Source organism: Delphinus delphis, chromosome 16 (genome assembly GCF_949987515.2).
Source record: "Delphinus delphis chromosome 16, mDelDel1.2, whole genome shotgun sequence".
Classification (NCBI taxonomy): Eukaryota; Metazoa; Chordata; class Mammalia; order Artiodactyla; family Delphinidae; genus Delphinus; species Delphinus delphis.
In genome coordinates, this window is record NC_082698.1 from 13,786,556 (window position 1) to 13,807,332 (window position 20,777).

The 20,777-nt window shown below is 38.1% G+C and overlaps 1 protein-coding gene across 5 annotated transcripts in view; it reads left to right on the forward strand.

The window, feature by feature from the left end:
* Positions 1–20,777, forward strand: part of SHTN1 (shootin 1) — a 103,139-nt gene that overhangs the window by 80,111 nt on the left and 2,251 nt on the right. For 2 of the 5 annotated variants that reach the window (XM_060034000.1, XM_060034003.2), the window contains 2 exons: positions 4,214–4,406; positions 18,953–20,706. In XM_060034000.1, the coding sequence (XP_059889983.1) occupies positions 4,214–4,406; positions 18,953–19,175 (416 nt within the window). In that variant the 3' untranslated portion in view covers positions 19,176–20,706. Of the gene's footprint in view, positions 1–4,213; positions 4,407–8,329; positions 8,386–18,952; positions 20,707–20,777 lie in introns of those variants that run through there. The other 3 variants (XM_060034002.1, XM_060034001.1, XM_060034005.1) reach the window with 3 other exon arrangements.

Below are 20,777 nucleotides of genomic sequence, written 5' to 3' on the forward strand. Positions count from 1 at the left end.
TGAATGAGAAGTATTGGATGGCAAAGGTACTTAATGGGTATCTCATAAGAGTGCTTATGTATTTTTATTTATTGGTATGTTTATTTATTTGTAGGGAATCAGGCTTTTATGGATCTTGTTTGCTTAAGGCAAGATGCCCTTTGGTAAAGACATCCGGGATGGACTTTGGCAACAATGTAGCATTGAGTAAAGGCTCCGGAACCAGAAGGCATGAGTTTGAATCCTAGCTTTGCAGTTTACTGCTTGCCCTTTAAGCAAATTACTCAACCTCTCTGTGCCTCAATTTCTTCATCTATAAAATGAGGATAATAAATGCACCACCTCATAGGATTATTCTAAGGATTAAGTCAATATATTTCAATATATAAAAATTGCTTAGCACTGTGCCTGGAACAAAGAGCACAATAGTTAGTAATAATAGTCGTAATTACAAATCAGTTACAAATGCAAAGAAATCGTCTTTATTTTTCATATCCATTTAGTTTATTGTCCCTGCCTGTGAATCAAGTGAATGAGAAAGTCCAGCTCTGTCATCAACTATAAATGACCATCTGAGCATCTTGAGATCACAGTTTGCATTGGTATCATGATATGCGTGTATTAGACTTCAAAGTGTGTTTCAGAACTCACTTTGTATGTCTTCAGTTTTTTTTCCATAAGCTTGATCATGGGAATTAGCAGAAACCTTTATGAGGTTTTCCCCTTGTTGCCAGGAGGCTGCTTTTGAAAAACTCCCCTAAACTAAAACTAATAGCAACCACAGCTAATGTACTGAATCTTTTAGACTCTGTTCAATCAACTCCAATTAGTCTATTGTAACAGTTTAAATTTGCATTGTTGTCATGTCTATCAAGTTTAAATTGCTAGAATATTAAGGATTTGGGTTTTTGATAATCAAGCTCTAGCTTTCATGTAGGGATTTACTCAATGGAGTAAATTGGTTCCTTGAACCAGAAGCAGCATAATATCAGCCAAACCGTTTTTATAAAAAGATGAAGACTTTGTGCCCTTCTTTAAAAAAAAAAAATTAGCCATTCAGTTTGTTCTAGAAATTCTGCTGTTAGTATCCTGTAAGAATTACCACCACCCCACGCCCAAATAACCAACTCTCAGGAAAACTAAGGGATGCCGTAAGAGACTTTTTTCCCCCTTATGTTCGCTTTACAAGAATTTACCAGCCTCCATAATGAATTGTTATTCACTTGTGAGTTAGTGCTGTGACTTTTCCAGCATTTCATCCTGAAAGTATTCATGTAGTTTTCATTAATTTTTAGGACTTTGCGAATGCCATTTTTGTGCTCTGTCATTTACATTTTGTATTTTGCCACTGACCTTTTTGTTCCTCCAGAAACATTCTTTCTTCACTCACTTAGTCAAACTTGCAGCACTCACTATTTCAGAGTTAGTTTTCCATGGGAGAAATGAGGAAACATTTTTATTTTAGTCAATATGAAGATTTGAGTATTTCAAAGTGTGGAGAAAGGTAGGAACACATTTTATGGACATGGTGAGACTCTTTCATTTTACTGATTATATTCCACCAGTATACAAATATTCAAGGTATCATTTGAGGGAAGTTAGAATAAGAGATACATATTCAATAGAATCATTAATATTTGGATAGAGAAATAAGAACTGTGTAATTGGCAGGATGGAGAGGAAACATACTGAAGGGAGTGACTTGTAAGTGAGCAGAAATTTTCTTTTGAGCTCCCTAGTAGCCAAAGCCAAAAAAAAAAGGGTGTGTGGGGGGATAGAGAGGACACAAACTTACAAACTCTATCATCTAGTAAAAGAAATAACTTATTTTTTTTACATGGTTCAAATGTTTTGCAAGCATCAAACTGGCAGAGGTATTTACTATGTAATCTTTTTATAAAGGTCATGGAATGAGAAAATGAAAATTCCAGGGGGCAAATAAGATGCTAAAGTAGCACAACTGCATAGTGGGAGCAAATTACAGAGAGAAGTTTGATAGGTTTGTTCCTCAGGTGCATTTGAATCTCTGAGATTTTTTTCTTCTGCACACAAAGGGTTATGGAAAGGCTAAAGGTGAGATTACAAAGTGGAGAAAGGAAACATCATAATTGAGGCAGAGGCAGCCTGAGGTTGGCAGAACTCATATCCCAAGTTAGTATCTCCCTCAGGGGCCACAGAAACACCTTTTTCTTTAGAATTTTTCTTACGGGGCTAACTGGTATTTCCTTGATTTACCTAGACTGTGGGCTACAAAACTGACATTTCTAAGAGCAGCAAGTGCCTCTTGGAAAACATTGGACTGCTTAAATAGGATGCAATAATAATAGTGTTCATCATCATCATCATCTTAAACATTAGGCATTTTTCTTTATTTCTTTTTGTATGTAAGAAAAATAACAGCTCTGGCTCAGCTCACCCACTCTCCCTCCTTTTGAATTGGCTTCAGTTGCAGAACAGCAGCAGGCGTTGGTGTGTATTCAGAAACAGATCTTGCTTTTCTACAAGGACAGATTGTTTAAAGCTAGCTATAGTATTGCAGTCAACAGTTACCCAAGGGCTGAGCAGAGCTGCTCTGAAGCACATCTTACGTTCAGCTTCATATTTATACTTTGACGAATGAACTTTCTTGATCTTTCTGCCCTTTTCTCTTTACCCCCACATCCCCATGCAGTGTGAGGCTTGTCACAGGCAGGAGGGAAGGGCCTTTTGAACCAGAATATTCTATAATGTCACAAATTTGTCTGCTCAGACGGTACAGAAGAAATAAATGAGAAAGGCAGACACTGATGCTTTGTGAGCTGAGGCTTTCTACCAGACCAGGGAGGATCTGTGTCTCCCACGTGGAGTAAGTCTAGAGGAGCTGCAGTAACAGAATGGCTGCACAATTTCCCAGCCCCTCTTAGATAGGTTTTTCAAATTATAACGTCATTTTTGGAGTTCATATGTTTGTTATACTTCATCAGACACATTCATATACAAATGTAAGAATAAAATTCCAAAGCCTAATATTAATAATCAAGGATTAGCTAGCATTTTGGATTGTACCCACCAGTCCTTTCCATTTTAGGAGATGATCTGACATTTCTTAAGGATATAGAGAGTCCCAAGTTTTTCTTTTTTTTTTCTTTTCTTTTTTTTTTTTTTTGCGGTATGTGGGCCTCTCACTGCCGCGACTCCTCCCGCCCCGGAGCGCAGGCTCCGGACGCGCAGGCTCAGCCGCCATGGCTCACGGGCCCAGCCGCTCCGCGGCATGCGGGATCTTCCCGGACCGGGGCACGAACCCGTGTCCCCTGCATCGGCAGGCGGACCCTCAACCACTGCGCCACCAGGGAAGCCCAAGTTTTGCTTTTTTTTTAGCCTCACCTTTCAGGGTTGTTCTCTAGCTTATTTTTTTAGACGTTCTAATTTTATTTGTACATTCGTGACATTTCATAAATTGCTTCGTTTTAAAAGGATTCCTTCTGAAGTTTCAAGAAAGACATACTAGAGTCTTGCTTTGAAAAAACTGTCTAGGATAGTATCTTCCTAACTGAAGATAGAAAAAAAGTAATGATGGAGCTTAGCTTCAATGCATAGAAGTTTTAGACTGATATGCCAATAATTGTAGTAACAAGCCCTATTATAGTTTTCTGATCCTACCCAAAGAGCAGAAAAGTCCAAAAGGTAAACAGCCAAACTCTTTGCCACTTAATTTTTATAATCCTGTGTCTGTATTTTAATAGGAAATAAACCCACTTACTTCTCAATCACATTAAAATGAAAATGTTCATAAAAGCTATTCAAGGCTCAGGAAGCCTTCATGAGCCTTTTAAAAAGAGCTTTTTGACATCATTCCATTTTCTGTTTAAAATCAGAGCTGAGTTTTGGAAAGAATTAACTCTTGAGAGGCCAAATGATTCAAGTAGAGCTGTCAGAAAGCCATGCTCTGTGAGAAGTAAAGACTTCACAGTTCCAGTATTACTAAAGGACTCTGGTCAGTTGAGGAAACCATGGCCTGGGGTTTTAGAGTTTGTTAAAGGTCTGTACACAATTTCTCAGCGTGGTCCTGAAAAGCAGGAGTACCACCAAAGCAGAGCAGATTTCTAATAGGAGCATTTTCCAGCATGCTCTTGAAATTTTAACAAAACTTGGCCTTTTCACTTCCTGAGGGATTTTCAGCTCATCTGTTTTTCAGTACCATATTAATAAGCATCGAACAGAATTATTAAACTTGAGGTATGTGTTTGGTTTTAAGGTCCAACTGGAATATTAGCCACCTCAGAGTCCAAATCCATGCCAGTGTTGGGTTCTGTATCCAGTGTAACAAAAACAGCCTTGAACAAGAAAACTCTGGAGGCAGAATTCAACAGCCCGTCCCCCCCAACACCTGAGCCAGGTGAAGGGTCGTGTAAATTGGAAGGATGCACAAGTTCCAAGGTTACATTTCAGTAAGTAATGATGCTCTTTACTAAGTAGTGTGTAGAAGAATCTGTGATGACTAATTTGTGTGTTACTTTGCTTTGTTTCTCCTTAGATAGAGATTTCAATTTGGTTAGCCAATAAATACTCTTCTTCCTCTGTTTGATGAGCCAACTTTTGATTCCAGGCTCCTAGCTTAGAGGTCTTATTCTGATGCAAAGCAGACATGTATAAAGAGAATTCCATCCCTAAGCTGGTTTGGTAAAATCAGATTCTTCTTCTACACAAAGAATTGACTTGGATGATCCTTATTCAGCATCAGAAGACACTTAATCATTCTTTCAAGATTAAATACTTAGATCATCCCTCTTAATGGTTCATGAGCAGCCAAAGAAGATACTAGATCTTCAAACTTACTTTGAAGGGTATGTTTTTACAGCCTTATTTTCTAATTCTCAAAGTTGTGCCTTAATATTGCTCTATTCTGAGACTGAAAACACGCTATGTAAAGAGTTACCTATATATGGCTTGAAAGTGGCACTTTGATTGACAAAGAATTAATCCTGCTATTGAATGTGTTTCAGACAGATCTGGTGGAGGATCAGTTTGTTTTATAACAATGGCGAGCTCTTTTTGAAATTAGTCTAGTTTTGCTTTAGTTCTCTTGCCAGGATGTCAGCTGGTTTGTCACATAAAGAAAAGGAAGAGGTGAGACAAATCAGATCAGCAAATATTGTAATCATGGTTAATTAAACCTTTGATTTTCCGTTCTGTCAGGGGAGAAAGAACCCTTTTTTGTAGCTGTACCTGTCTTAGTTTAGAAGGTGAAGCCTGGACAAATGAAGTTGCGATTCAGTTTAGATCTATTTTTGCCAACTGGTATTTTCTTCCAGTCTTGCGTTTCTCTTATTGGTACTATTAACTTTTTTCCCCTCTTTTGGAATGAATGACCTTCTTTGCTGATTTACAGTTTTATCTAATTTCATTGTGTTTAAAAAGTACATTTTCTCCTGCAGTCATGTGTTTTCTTTCTTTTGACTGGAGTCATTTGAACAGTTCTAACAGAAAAATGATCTATATTCATTCTTCGTCTGTCCTATTAAATTTGTTTAGCACCTAATTTGACACCAACAGTCTGGCTGCATTTGAACCAGTATCCAGACACAAAAGCAATTTGGCTGAGACAACTTAGTTTCTGAGAAATGCTATAGTGTGTGTGTATAGATTTTTTTTTCCTTTACCATTTTACACAGATAATCTTAATCAGAAAATACTGCAACTCCTTCCTTCTTTTGTCTGCCTTTTATTCTCCAAAAGTAAGTGGAAATTACATTTCCAAGAAAGGAAATGAAATAATTGCAGACCCAAGGTCTGCAAAATGTGTGCTGAATTGACAGTGAAAAGGATCCATTTGTTGACAGACACAGTTGTTAGATGCCATAAAGGCCTATGTGAAGCTCAATTTATTTCTCATCTTGCTTGTTCAATGACTGTTTAAGAGACACGTTTCTATTTAATTTATCTACTTAAAGCACTAATACAAATACTCTGTGCTGCTGTATTAACTTTTAAACTTTGTAATCTAATGCTTGATTATTCAGTTCTTGACATGCTTTAGCTGAAATAACTAACGCCATGCATTTTCATATTGACAGTCATTTACCAAAGAAGAGTGCCTTTCTGAAAAACGTGTTTCTTAAGTACAATTAGACTATCCAAATGAATCCAAGTGTCTTCTGTATGTACATGGTAATTATTCACTTCCCAGACGTGCTTCATTCATTTATGTTTAAACCTAGCTTTTTACTGAGTAAAAGAACTTAATGTAGTCATATGTAAGCTTTAAAAGTAAAAACTCATGGGATTTCTCAGGATTCCCTGAAAGAGGTTTAGCTACCAGGAATGAAAAGGGTTATTTTCAGGCTGTTTCTGGCTGGCTTTGGCTAGCAGGTTCATTCTGTTATACTAGCCATAAGGTAGAGGCAACCACATTGTCTTACCTCATAGACCTGATTTGTCACTTTGAAGTCAGATCAGCAGTTAAAAAGTGCAAATGTTCCCTTTGCTTTTAAAAAGTGCCTTTGCTCTCTGGTAATGGCACCCTTATTTTGATCTGTGGCGACACCACCGTAGTGTTTTTCAGGTGAGTGGTATTATCGGCTCTTGACAGGGAATCAAGGTCAAGGGAGGATATCAATCACAGTAGGCTCTAATGCATTACATTATTGCGAACACACACACACACACACACACAGAGTCCCTGCCATTCTTACGCTCCCTTCCACCCTCCACTTTGGTCTCTGGCCTACAATCATTCCACCCCAGCTTTTGCTATCCCCTTTGCCTCAGATGCCCTTCCCCCAGTAGCTGCACTATCTCACCTCTGTCATTTCTTTGCTCAGATGTCATCTTTTCAATGAGGCCTACCTACCCTGACCACCCTATTTAAAATTGTAACTCAACTCCCTTAAACTCTGATTCTCCCTTACCCTACTCCATTTTCCCCCATAACAGTTATCTTCTAACGTATTACATACTTTATTTATTATATATATGCTTATTTTCTCTCTTCCCCTCCTAGAGTGTAAACTCCATGAGGGTAGGACATTTTTTTGTCACTGGTGTATCTCAAACACCTGGAAAAACTCCTGCCTTATGGTAGGCTCTCAGGAAATACTTGTTGAATAAATGAATGAATGAATAAATACATTTTTAGTATCAATAAAACAGCAGAATATCAATTAATTAGAATACTCAGTTAACCAGCATTCCCCCATTATTCAGCAGTCACACATATACACATATATGTGTACATAAATATTAGATATTTTGGTTTATTTGGTTGCTTATTTGGGTTTTTAAACATTTTTTAAATGCCTAGGAGTCATTTACATTCAGTTTTGCATATCTTCTGCATCTTTGAACCTATACAAGATAAAGTTATCAGAGACAACAGAATACCCAGTTGTAAAAGAAAGATTCGGCTGTGCTCACTGCCTCAGGTGGACAGGAAAGTTTGCTAACCTACTAAGAAAACTTTTAAAGTGAAGGAAGAAACAAAGATGTTTTCTGCATAAGATCTTCACTTACCCAGAAAATTAAATAGCATCAGGCTATTCCCAGAAAGTTTATTTTCCTTTTAATTCCTAAAATCAACATATGTGTATGTTCCAAATTACTGAGTAACTTCTATCTGGTAAATTGTAGAGCCAGAGAGATGTATGGATTTATTTCTTAGGAACTTATGAGACAGCAAGAGACACCTTTAATACTTAATTGCAAGGATTAATTAAAATTAACATTCTTGTCACCAGTCTGAGCAAGCAGGGTTTTTTTTTAAGCAAAAAGAAGAAAAAGAAAGAAAAAGATAATCAGGACTTGGAGAAGCCTAATTGTTTCTATTTATCTTTCAATAATAGCTTTAGAAATATTTGTGTCCTCAATTATTTCTAATGAATACATACTATCTAGTAATAATATCTTAAATCTAACAGTGAATTTGAATTTCATTAATTCCGATTAGTTGTTACTCAAACAGGAATTATGCTCATAATCTCCCTTTATGCCATGAGAGGTAAAGAGCTGACCAAGCGAATGGAGAGTATAAGCCTTATTTTTGCTTTCATGCTCTTCCCTTCTGATCCAAAATATTCTGACAGTGTTAAAATAGAGTAAGACTCATTGATTCAAGCTAATCAATGGCTGGGATGGTCAATGTAAAATAGGGAAAATTCCAAATTATAGAATTTTTAAAAGATAACGATTCCATTACTTTCAGACAGCTACAGTAAATAGGCTAACTGGAAATAGGCTAACTGAGTGTTGCACAGGGTCAAAAAAGCCAAGAATGATTTGTATTTTCACCAGTAAAAGCCTGTAGACTGGACGAGGAGTAACAAGGAAACACAGCATGATCCGTTTTCTAAATCAGTGTCTTTCCACATATGCACAGGGTGGCGAGCAGCACTGAATTATTTCCAGAACTCCAGCTCTACAGTGAGACCTCGGGTTCGGATCTTGGGTTTGCTATTTATTATCTTTATGACCTTGGGCAAGTTATTTAATCACGTGGAAGATGAGGGTAATGATACCTACCTTGTAGGGTTGTCACGTAAATTAAATAATTTATGAAAAATATTTCAATAAATTCTTTTTCTATCTTAATATAAAATTATAATGCTGGGGCATTACTGGATTATCAAGGACAAAAGTTAGAGTTGAAAGCTTAGGTACTGAACACCTGGCTTATTGACTGGGCCAGGTTTCCTTGGGAAAATTATGTAACCTCTGTGTTTTGTTTTTGTTTTTTCACTTTTTGTTGTACTGTTTTTCTTATCTAAAATTGAGGCAAGTAGATGAGGCACTCTCCAGAGTCTCTTTCAGCTCTAGAATCCCAATAATTCCTCCCAAATGTGGTTGCTTGATAAAGATGTTCACAGTTAAGATAAAGAACAAGAGTTAAGCACATAGTTTTTACCCCCAACGTGTCTCTCAGTATAGATTTACAGTAAAACACAAACCTAGAAATATAAAATAATTTTTTGAAAAATTTTAATTTTCAAACTACATCTTAGGAACTTACAAATCCAGATTGAAATGATTGTTATCCTTCAGGGTTATATTCTTAGGGGTCAGGATACTCATTCCAACCCTGTCACTATTGCTCCAAATGCTTTTAGACCTATTTGGATTAGAGATACCTGACCACAGAGGAAATAAATTGGACAGTCTTTCCTATCCATTTATTCTGGGGTGGAAAAAGTGGGTGAGAAGTAAAGAGTGCTTTAGAGCCACTTGGCGGGTTGTGTAAGAGAATTAGTGTCAGTTTTTATCTTGGTCAAAAAATGATATGGCCCATTTTAACCACTACTATATGTTCAACATATGTTTCCAAATGACTTTGGCTTTTGCTAGTTCATTCAGTTTTTGGAAATAGCCATCAGTTTGCCACCATTGCAGATGCATTTTTTAAAATGTGACACAGACCCATGACATGTCTCCCAGCCGTGTGTACAGAAAAGTACCATGCAATACAGTCAAGACAAAGCTTGCTTCTTGAACTCCAGTTAGGTTGACAAGTTCCACATTTACACATTCTGGGGCGTTGATTTAAAGGGTAACTAGGAAGTCAGTATTTCAGAAGCAAACGTAAGTTGAGCAATAAGTAAGAAAATGCAAGTATAATTCCTAGCTATGGGTAGAGTTGTCTTCCATTTTAATCCTGTGTGAGGTACCTGAGACACGTTAGCTCTGTTATCCACAGAATGGGGAGATCTGATGATCTCGAGTGATGTAAGTGAAGTGAATTGGGAAAACATTTGGCGGTAAAAGCCTACAACCTTCCATTGTATATGTTTCGCCTCTTTATTTTTAAAATTTTCTGTTACTCTTTATCGATATATATTAATATATATCCATATTATAATAGCGTTCATCGGAGAGGAAATGTGCTTACATCGCTATAAGCAGGATGTCTATGTTGATTATAGATGGAGGCTATGAGTAACGAGCCAGTTTCCAATTTGGAATTTGCTTTGGTGATGTTTTGTTGTTGTTACTATCGTTTCACTAACATTTATGAAGCCAGTACTTTTATGTGTTGTTTTAATTCTTCCAGAGGTGCTGAGGTTTAGTGACATAAACAATTTGCCCAAAATTCTGTTCCTAATCGATAATTGGGTCAGATTTCATTTGAACCTTCTTCATTCTAACTTCAGAGCCCATGCTTTTGAGCTATAGCATACTGCGTTGAGTGTATTAAGAGCTGTAGGAATGGAAGGGAAGAAAATGACTCTAAGGTTTCTTCTGTAGGAAGCAATGATTCTGTAGTTAAATTGCTCCATTTGCCCTATTCACATCCTGCTCCTCTGACCCTACATACTCACAGATAGTGTCATCTCTTCCTTTTTCTTTCCTCTTCCTAAGGCTAAACTAAGCAATTAATATATCTTTTGCCAAGGGAAGAAAATGTTACCCAGTAAAGCAAAGAATTCTGAAAAGGAGAGCCAATCTGAATTAGCAAGAAGACTTAAAAGAGATTTGGAAAGAAATTGTTTTAGTGTTTTTCATGTCAAATGGCCAATAAAGGGGCATGCTTCACAAATAAACTTTTGGAAATTACCATATTAGAATACCAGCCTAAGCTCCTTTAATCTTTGGCATAAGTTTCATGTACACATTTTTTATTTATTTACATGTCAAACATGCTGAAGATTAGTTCATTCCCAGAAGTCAAATACCTTGAAAATACCTGACTTGAATCACTGGATTAGAAAGGTGTTTTACTAAATGATAATATGACAATATAAAGATGAATCACTGTGAATACAGTTGTTTTAAAACATACATTCTACAGCCCCAAATAAATTTCACTGTTGCATCCACTTTATGCTGCACCTCTGTTGAGTCAGCTCCACCTTTGGTCAATTACTGGTTAGCTCCTTTGAGTTTGTGGTGTAGTGTCCATTGTCATCATATTTTAGAACATCTCTGTTTTAAAGAAAGGCAGGACAAATGGGCCTGCAGTATGGAGAAAGAGACAAGCAGATCTTACAAGAGTTCTACATCACAATCAGGCAGAGACCCAAGAGTATCTTGTGTTCTCACAGTCTTGCTTTTTTGTCTCTGAACAGTCTCATCTAGAAGTGGCCTTACTTGTCTGTATTGAGCTTTATTCATCTGTGCTCACTTTTTCTATTAATTACTTTCAGAAAGGTGAATATCCGCCTGACAGTTACAGTTAAACAAGGGAGTCAACCTCAAGGATGATTTGTCATTTCACCTAGTTACATCTCTAGAACCTTGCTTCAAAGGGGAGAACCCAGTTTCCATTGTAACTGGTGTGATTTGCAGTGATTTCATAGCTGTGTCCTCATCTCGTGGTCATTCTCAAAGATGCTTTTAAGCCACAATTGCCAGAGACCCTTCCAGTTAATACTTCTCTAATTCATCATGCCCCTCTTCAACCCCAGAGCTCCCCAAAACTCTAAGCTTTATCAAGCTCTTTAAAATTTCCTTTTCAACCATCAGACAGGCGGCTAGCTTGCCTTTTTTGTTTGGGAGGTCAAAACGGGTCACATTGTGCCCTAGAAGAATTTAAAAAACAAAAACCTATGTAGCAATTACAGGACTTCAATTTCAGTAGAAAAATGACCGTTTCCAGTGCAGCCATTTTTATTTTAATTTGCATTTAATTTCTAGGTCTGTGGTGTCTCTAAATACGTGTGACCTGTGGCCCCGCACAGATTAATTCTTGTAAGATTAATTTTTGTAAATGAAATTGAAAAGTATTGCTCTTTTGCATTGCAGCTGGAGAATCTGAGCTTTTGAAATATGTTACCAAATAGAAATTGAGATTCTTCACTTACTTTAGAGGGATTTGGGTCAACATTTTGTTCAGATGGAAAATAGAGAAGTTTTTAGTGCTTGTGGTGGAAAGAATAGGTTTTCTTCCTGTTACTCCCAACTCTACCATTTCCTCCCCTCCTCCTCTCCTCTTTTCTCTCCTTTTGTATATGTGTGCATATGTGTATTTGCATGCATGGTGCGAGAAAGGAGGGCACCTTCCCTGTACTTAGCAAACATTTGTTTCTGAGAAGAGACTACTAGCTAGCAAAAGAACTGCATGGAAGTTACTGCTTAATCTGATGCTCTTATACAATTAAAGGATTTGCTGTGCTCTCAACTGTAATCTTAGTACGGCTGAATTGTGTACTGACACTGCAGGAAACAGCTCTGCTCAGCAAAGCACTACTACAAAGGTTCTCCATGTGTTCCTGTACATGGACAATTAAGTTTTAACAACAAAATTAGCAGAAGAACTGGATGTTCTGGAAGTTGAGATCTCCTCACTCAGTCTCTTTTTCCTCCCCCCTCCAAAGGAGTTTTCCTGTGGGCTGCCCAGAAGATCCCCCTGTCAGTTTTGTCTTACAGGTGTTCTGAGTTGCCTTACAGACAGCAGCTTCTTCCATATTAATTGTTGAGGCTATATTACACCTAGTGTTAAAGTTCTGTTGCGTAAATCTCAAAATAATTGTTAAAATGCTGCTGAGTAATTGTCAATTCTCTCAAAGAATTAATTGCCTTCTAACATTTGCCTCCAGTTGCAAACACCTATGATTTTAAGAGACTTAGCATAAAATATATCATTTCTCCATGGAGAACCATATTGCTTTTGGTGCTTTGTCATTTTTTTAAAACATCTTTCAATAGTCTGCAGTATTTGTGTTTCCTTTTATTTTTATATAGTGGAGTAGTGGAGACTTAAAATTTATTCAAATAGAAGTCTGGCTAAAACTTAAATGCAATTTCAGATCTGAGGATAAATTGACTTAATTTCTGAAACCTGATAAATGCTTTTCATTTAAAATATATTTTGTCATATAACTGTATGAAAAGTAAAACACTGAATGCTTCATGACTTCCTGTCTTAAAAGAGAGTTTAAAGTATATAATATAGTAAATTTAAAGAAAAATCTTTTAAAATTTAAAAAACATTGCTCTGAAAATTAAGAATGAAAATGCAAACATTCTGTGCATGGCAGCTTTCTTGAGGAGCCAGTGTTATTTATATATGGTGTCTCTTGTGGAAGCCTTTATGTTCCTTAAAATATCTCTTTTAAATAATAGTCACATTTCATAGCTGAGATCTCAATGGATTTTCCATGGTGACTTAAAGTTGTACAAAATTACAGAAAGCTTAAAAAGTAGCCCAAAAAAGTATCATACACATTTAAGAATCTTTGCCTGTGCTAAAATCAGTCGTAGTTCATGCTTTATCATTGATTTTGCTGGCGAGAATGGTCCAGTTTCCTGAGCCTCCCTGGGCCAGTGTATTTTGGAATCTGTAAATGTGCACAGTCCAGCTTACGCTAGAAGAATAAAAGAACTGGGACAAGGCTTCGTAACGTGCACTGTGGTCTGAGATATAACCCGTGCACTGAGATGGCTGTGCTGCAGTTTTTCCACCAAAGAAACTATGGCTCAGTGGGGACACAGAGGTCTTTGCCCAGCCATTGTTACCTCTGTTAAAAAGGAATTCTTGTTAATCTTATGGCAAATTAGCATCTAGAAGCTGATGTCAGATTTTCAACCATGGCGGTATTCTGTTGTTTACCAATATTATTTTTCATAATTTAAATGCTATCTATTTTTCCCTCAAATAGAAGCTGACCCAAATTGGCAAACTAATTTATTCTTTGCACTAAAATGCAGTTTCAAAAGGTACACAAAGCCAAAAGAAATTAGCTTCGTTTTTTCTACCTTCATTATATTTAAAAGTATTAGAATTAGCAATAATATAGAAAGTTTCATCTTATGTTTGAAATTTTATTTTGGTTAAGTTTTGGATAAGTGTGTTAAAATATCCTGAAAAATAGGATGTCTGAGAGAAACAATAAAAACTACCTCTGTTGTAATGCCACTACTGTTCACTGCTGTAGTAACTGTATAAAGGGCTTGGGGGGAAAAAAAAGTAAGACTTCTTATTTTTACACAAGGGAGGATATAAAACTGACTTCCTCTTTGGAGTTTTCCCAGGAAACTACTTTATAAAGACAAATTTAAATTTTGCCGTTTTCTGTCCTTGAAGGTGGTAAATATGATTGTAGCTTTATCCATTTTTATTGTAAATGAAACAGAGTTCAGACCATCCGGCTGTGCGTCATCTGTTGGATGGCTGCCACAGACTAATGCAGGCGTCCCACTGGGAGACCAGAGAAGAACTATACTTTGATTCACCAGATTGTGTTAAATAGTCCAGCTGTTGCGATTTGAAAGATAGTTACCTCAGAAGTGAAATAGAAATGAACTTGACATTTATGCCTCAAACCATTTTTACACTGTTTGGCAGTCAGCTTTTCAGAGGTAGCATTTTATAAAATAACTCTCACTGCTTAAAAGTTTCATTCACTGTAATGTTCAAAATGTCCCACCTTTATATTATCAGTAGAATTAAGCTTGAGTGATATGCAGAATTTGCATGAAATAAGCATTTTCCCCCTTCATTTCGTGAGCTTTGATTGTATTCAGTTGAGCTCAGAACCATGTCTATTAGGACTCTTTTGGGCATTAGTTAATTTGAATTGCAGCTGAAATGTTAGCTCGAATGTTGCTGAATATAATTGGAATGTGGAAAGTCGATTTTGAAAGGAATTTCATTGAATGCAAACCATGATGTGCTTTTTAAAAATTCGAATGCTGCAATTTCATCTCCTGTAACACAGTCTGATAAGTCACTGAGTCCCTTTACTATAAAGTTCAACTTTGGCAATACCGTTTGCAGCTGTTCTGATTCTTCTGGTACCAGTACCAGTTGGAGTCAGCAGGTGGCCTCACCTGCCCCAGCCCTACCTCTGGCCCTCTTGCAGGTGGGGGAGAAGTAACTGCTTTGTAAAAGAGCAACCAAGTTGTACTTGGGCATCAGGCTTCACAGAGTGGTATAGATTGATATATTGTCTCCTAGCTTTTATTTTGCTTTTGGGTTTTTCTTTTTGTCTTGAAATAGCACTTAACAAATGATTTAAAATGACCCATGAAAATATCTATTTGATTGGGTTAAAAATCACAAGCAGTATGTTGTGGTAAGAAAAAAAAGTACTGGACAGGAAGTCAAGAGTCCACAATTTTAATCCTGTATCTGCTGTTAACAAATTGTGTGCCCTTGGACAAATCATGTAACTCACTCTTGTTTGGTGTCTTCACCTGACAAATGAAAAGGCTGGACTAGTTCATGTCAGTAATCCCTCTCAGACTGAACATTCCATGATTTTAGTCTTTATGTCACCTATAAAATTTAAGTTTTACTTGGAGATTTTGCAGCATACAGGAGAAGGTCTGCCGTACGTTTTATGAATACTGAATTTTAATTCCTTATTTGTGGTCATTGCTCTTAGATGAAGAATTAAAGAAGAAAAATTGAATGGAACAATAGTATACGGCAATTCCCATTGGATTGTTGCATTTGAGCAGCTGGGATTTTCACCTTGGGGGAGAAGCTTCAGATTTAACCTTGTAGAACCTGCCACTATGGCTGCCTAGAGCAAGAGCCTGGGTTCTTGGCAACATCACTGATGGAGCTTTCTGGCTCTTCCCATGAGATGGGAATGGAGTTAGAAATGAAGCCTAGGAGGAAGGCCCTTCATTCCAGAAGGAGCCCTGGGCAGCTCCCCATGGGAACCAGGAATGGACTTAATGATGTCAAACCAGGAAGAGCTAGCTTTAAGTCACAAAGGAAAAAAAAAAAACCAACAAAAAACGAGGGGTAGCTTGAAGGGATGGATTTTATATTTATAGTTCTGAAAGATGAAGCTGAAAACAGGGATTCAGAAAGAATCAGTAAACATGCCAGAATTAGCCTGTGGCATCATTATCGTGTTTTTGGAAGATGCCTTTGGTAAATAGCTGTGTGATGTTGTGGAAAAATCAGGAACAGGAAGATAGGAGCTTCTGATTCTTGTCCTGGCTCTGCCACTGATAAGCTGTATAATTTTAGGTCAGGCTTTCCCTCTCTCCAAACCTCATTTTCCTCATCTGTAAAAGGACTAGTTGGACTAGATGATTGCCATAGTCCCTTTTAGCCTTAAGCCATTGGGATTCCAAGTCAGTGGTCATTATCTTCAAGAAAGTAGTTACTCTGATTCTCAACACATAATTTTCCACTGTGCCAAGTTCAGTGATAATAAAGGTGTTCTCAAATTGGAGTGTACAGGTGACTTAATAATAGATTAATCTATTATTAAGAAGCCTACTTCAGGAAAGAACAGTTCTCTGGACTGAGACAATTCCAGGACAGTTTCAGCCTGGCAACACAAAGTTTCTGAGTTTTCAGTTCAGTCAACATCATTTGTTGCTGTTGTGGAGCCCTGAGAGCTCCCTCGAAGTTTTCAGCCTCCAGCTGATGAAGAAACCATTTTAGGATGTGTTTACCACCCCTTCATCTGCAGACACACATGGGCATGAGAACTTCCATGGTAGTTCTACAAAAGTGATGAAGGTCAGTATGGGTTGATGGAAGTTGCTCACCTAGAATGAGATGGATACTTCCTTTGCATGCATAGAGCAGACTGGCTGGCTTCTATACAATGAGGCTTAGACCCAGGGTAGTGGAACCACACTGGGGACTTGACCAGCAGATTTTGTGTGGCTTTGACTGTAACAACTTTAGCTAGGCCAGAACTTGGAACTTCATTTCCGAAAATTCCCTTTCCCATTTGTTTCCAGGTTAGGGTTGTCTACAGGAGAAATTTGCACGAGATTTAGAAAGTGGGAGTGACATAATAGTCTTTTTTTTTTTTAATGCTCCCAAAAGTCTGCGTAGGGCAGGCTCTTTTACAATTCATGCGCGTTGTCACCTAGTTGGCATGTGGCACAGCTGGCCCACAGTTTCTCCAGCTCCCCACATCTCCCTTCCAGCTTCCCCAAATCTTAGGCCAGGTGCATGTGCAAATTCCATGTGGAAGGGCTCCAGTTTATCCTGCAGCTCATCTGCATCATCGGGATTGGTGACTGTGAAAGACAGGTGCTGCTCTGGTTTGTCCTCAGCTTCTTGCCACTTTTCACCCAAGTTCCTTTTCAGCTGCAAGACCTGCTGATTTCAGGCCCAGCATAATACACAGAGGCAACAGACTCACGTAGACTGCCTAACTAACTCACTCGCTCCATTGCCTGAGGTCTAATGCCTATAATGAATCCTTTATGCCATTCATGGGGGTTTTGCTTCTCTGACCATACCCTAATGGACTGAGCCTTCCAGGTGTTGCCAGGGTCAGAGAAAGTCAAGCCAGATACCAACTACATCCCATATTGATTCCCAACGCACAGTAACAGATATCTTGAGAAGTGGATGGGCCAAGGTAGATGGGCAGTGTCATGGTGTTTTCTAATGACAAGGGTGTTGACAAATCCAGGCAAAAATAAAGGAATCTGTCCTCACTACAGTATAGCTTTCCTCTCAGGTCATCTCTTTGCTTTTACGGCCTCCAAAGAAGACAGTTATGTGCTAGTCACTTATGAATGATGATCAAGTCACATGGTAGAACTGGATAGCCCTATGGAGTGGTTTTCAGACATTTGGACAGATCTCATAGTACCAGGTGATGAAACTGAGGTCACTGGGTTTGAGTTTTGGTACCTGTGGCTGGATCGTGCAGGCCACTTTGTCTCAATAGTTGATCATTTGTTCTGTTACTTCTGTTGTATAAGAGAGACCTTCAGACCTACTCACACCAAAGCCTTGGTTTCTGCACATTCATTCTGAGCCTTTCACACACAGTAGTTCATTAGTATTTGCTCATTTGTTTACTCCACAAACGGATCTGCGCTGGATGCTGGCATAGATCTGTGAACAAAGCTGAACAGTCCACCTCATGGATGTTTACATTTTATTTGAAGAGAGAGACATTAAACAGCTGGTTGCCAGTATTTAATTATAACTGTGGTAAATCCAACAAGGGACAAGTATTAGGTGGTAAGAGAGTGTCTAACCAGCAGATCTGAGCTAGGGATCAGGGAATAGTAGAAATCAAGTCCTGGTGAGGGGCTGGTAGAGCAATGGGCAGACCCTGGCCAACAGTTCACCAGTACACATCCTGACATCCAGAGGTGGAAGTGGGACAGTGGCGTGCTGGGTCATGGTTAGTATCCCAGCATTTGCCAAGAAGACCAGATAAGTCTGAATAGCCTCTGCCCTGCCTACTACACACCCTTCAACCTCCAGGCATCAGGTCAGCAGTCCAGTACCTTCAGATGATGGCTTCTGACCTGACTTCTGAGAGGACTAGGTGCCCACAGCCTAATTTCCTGACACGTGAAAAGAGAAGAGTGTTTCAGGACATCTGTTTCCACAAGGAAATTGTTGCCCATTTAGCTTGAGAAGCAGTAGCTTCTTAGAAGAGAAGAAAGGGAACCTCAGTGGAAAAAGAAACTGCATTTGAAATTCAATAAGAAATTTCTCAAACATGATTCTCCTTTTTTAGAAAAAGTGTATGGTAACTTAGCATTTCAACTTCTTCTCTGGATTCTCCCATCTGCTTTTGTTCCTTCCCTCATACCTCCACAGGTCTGACCAGAGTTGTTCTTGCCAGTAATGGCAGCAGCTGGCATCTCTCTCAGCTGCCCATCAGGGATGGGAGTGGTTTATTTCCCTCCTTGCTGCAGTCTTAGAACTAATCTGCAATCACATGTACCCCGGCACACAAGGGAGGGGTTAACTCGCTCCTTCCAGCTAAGTGGGGGTGGGACAGGAGTCTGGGGGCGGCAGGCAGTGGGGAGGTGGCACAGAGTATCCGTGAGCTTTGTGCTTCTGTGAGAAGAGCATGCAATTAAGCAGGTAGGTGCATTTGGCTTTTTAACATTTATGCAGTTAATTGCTCTTTTTCCGTCTTCTGGCCTTGTGCTCCTAATATGTAATCTAATAGCTTTTTTTTTTTGTAATGGCTGGCACCTCAAAGACCACTTTTTGCATGTTGATTAGACTTAGAACGTTTTGGGGTTTTTGCTCATCTGAATCCAGGAATCTGAAAGATAAATGTTTTCTCTCTCTGCTTTTAATTTTTTTGTTTAACTGTTCATCCCCTAGGCCTCCCAGTAACACTGGATGCAGGAAACAATACATTGGCAGTGAAAAACAAGCTGAACCAGTTGTAGTTTTAGATCCTGTTTCCACATATGAACCCCAAACCAAAGACCAGGTCGCTGAAAAAGATCCAGCTCAACACAAGGATGATGAAGGTGAAATTAAACCAGAAGACAAAGAAGACAGTGTTGAAAAAATAAGAGATACAGACAGCTCCAACTGCTGATCCATAAACCAGAAGGCGGATATGTTCAGAAGTCCTTTTCAACAAGCACATGATTTAGTTTTGGTGTATTGGCAAGGGCTATAGACATCCTGTTCTTGTCACTGTATTCAGAGTATAGGTTCTTTTTTGATGTCACTTTTGTAAGTTCACTTATAAGTAAGCTATTTAGCAAAGTACACATTCTTTGTAGTTTTTTAAATCTTTATAGGGATAAGATTTTTTTCTAGTTACTGTATTAAGTGTGACTTCTTTTAGAAGTTTACAAAAAATTCATGTCATCTTTTTAGGTAATGTGCATACCACTAATCAAATGTAATGATGAAAGTTGGCAGCACTTGTGTGTAATTGGATGAACAGCAGTGACTAGCTTAAGGTGATTTTAAAAGCCCCCAAAGAAGCTTCTGTTTTGGGTCTGATCCTTTTTTGATGGAGAAACTTCAGTAGCATGGAAATGGCTAGGCACTGTGGCATACGAATTGCTTTCTAGGATATACTGAGATAAGCTTAAAATTCAGGAGCTGATGTCAAACTAGTAGTCCCATACCCAGTGTTAATTACACACATTATTAACTGGGGGATGCAAAACACGTACTATTGATTGTGTCCACAGCCTCCCAAGGACTTTGGGGGGAAGGCTCTAGTGGCCAGAAGGCAGAACTGAGGTGAAAGTCCAAACCCTGAATTAATAGAGTATTATCTTGATAAGCCGCGTGCTCTGTGCTGTGAGTTAATTGTTTTCTCATGGACTCATGTGGCACAAGGACCATATTTTATCACAGTTCTTATGTACAGTGAAGATGGGTGACAGGCATACAATTGTCTTGCTTCACTGCTGTTCTACATTACACAGGTCTGTTGTTCTCTTTAAAGAAATTAGGTGGTAGTCTCTAAAAATACAATGTTTCAGTCTACCACAGTGAGTAATACAAATGTAATCAGGGATTAAAAAAAACACTTATGCAGCTTTTCAAAGTTGATTGTTTCAAAACTGGTGTTTGTTTAAAATAAGTGGTAATGTACTTGAGTGCATTTTTTATGACAGTGATTCAGTAATGGTAATTTTACTATTAAAGAAAGTGAAAGGTTTCGTTTTGTTAGCATAGCTCAGCATGAAGCTGTCAGGTGTTTCTCACCTAAGGGCAAAAGAAAATGATAGTAATAATTGCAGTAGTTGTATTTTATTTTGCACGTATGCTAAACATAGGCTTGAAAAGGTGAATAGGCAGGTAAATGTACTTCCTAAATTTGGAGATAATTATCTTTCTGTAGGCTCGTTATGCTTGATTGTTTCCATGTTTTTCCAGTGATGATTTTACAGTTACTTATCAGTTTACTCATAGGGAATTAAAATGTAATGTTTTTCAACTGTGATTTCCCCTAATTGAATAATACTGCTATATGATATACTAACTACAAACTGCATTAATTCACTTAAACAAGTTCTGTTATGCTGTGATTTGAACTCTCCTCACCACACTTATTAAAAAGCACCAACAGTTTCCTATTAAAGGTCAATTGTGGTTATTGACATTTTTGGTTTAGTTCCCCAAACTTGACATTCGTTAATATGAAAATTGTGTAAGACTTTATAACTTTAGTAAT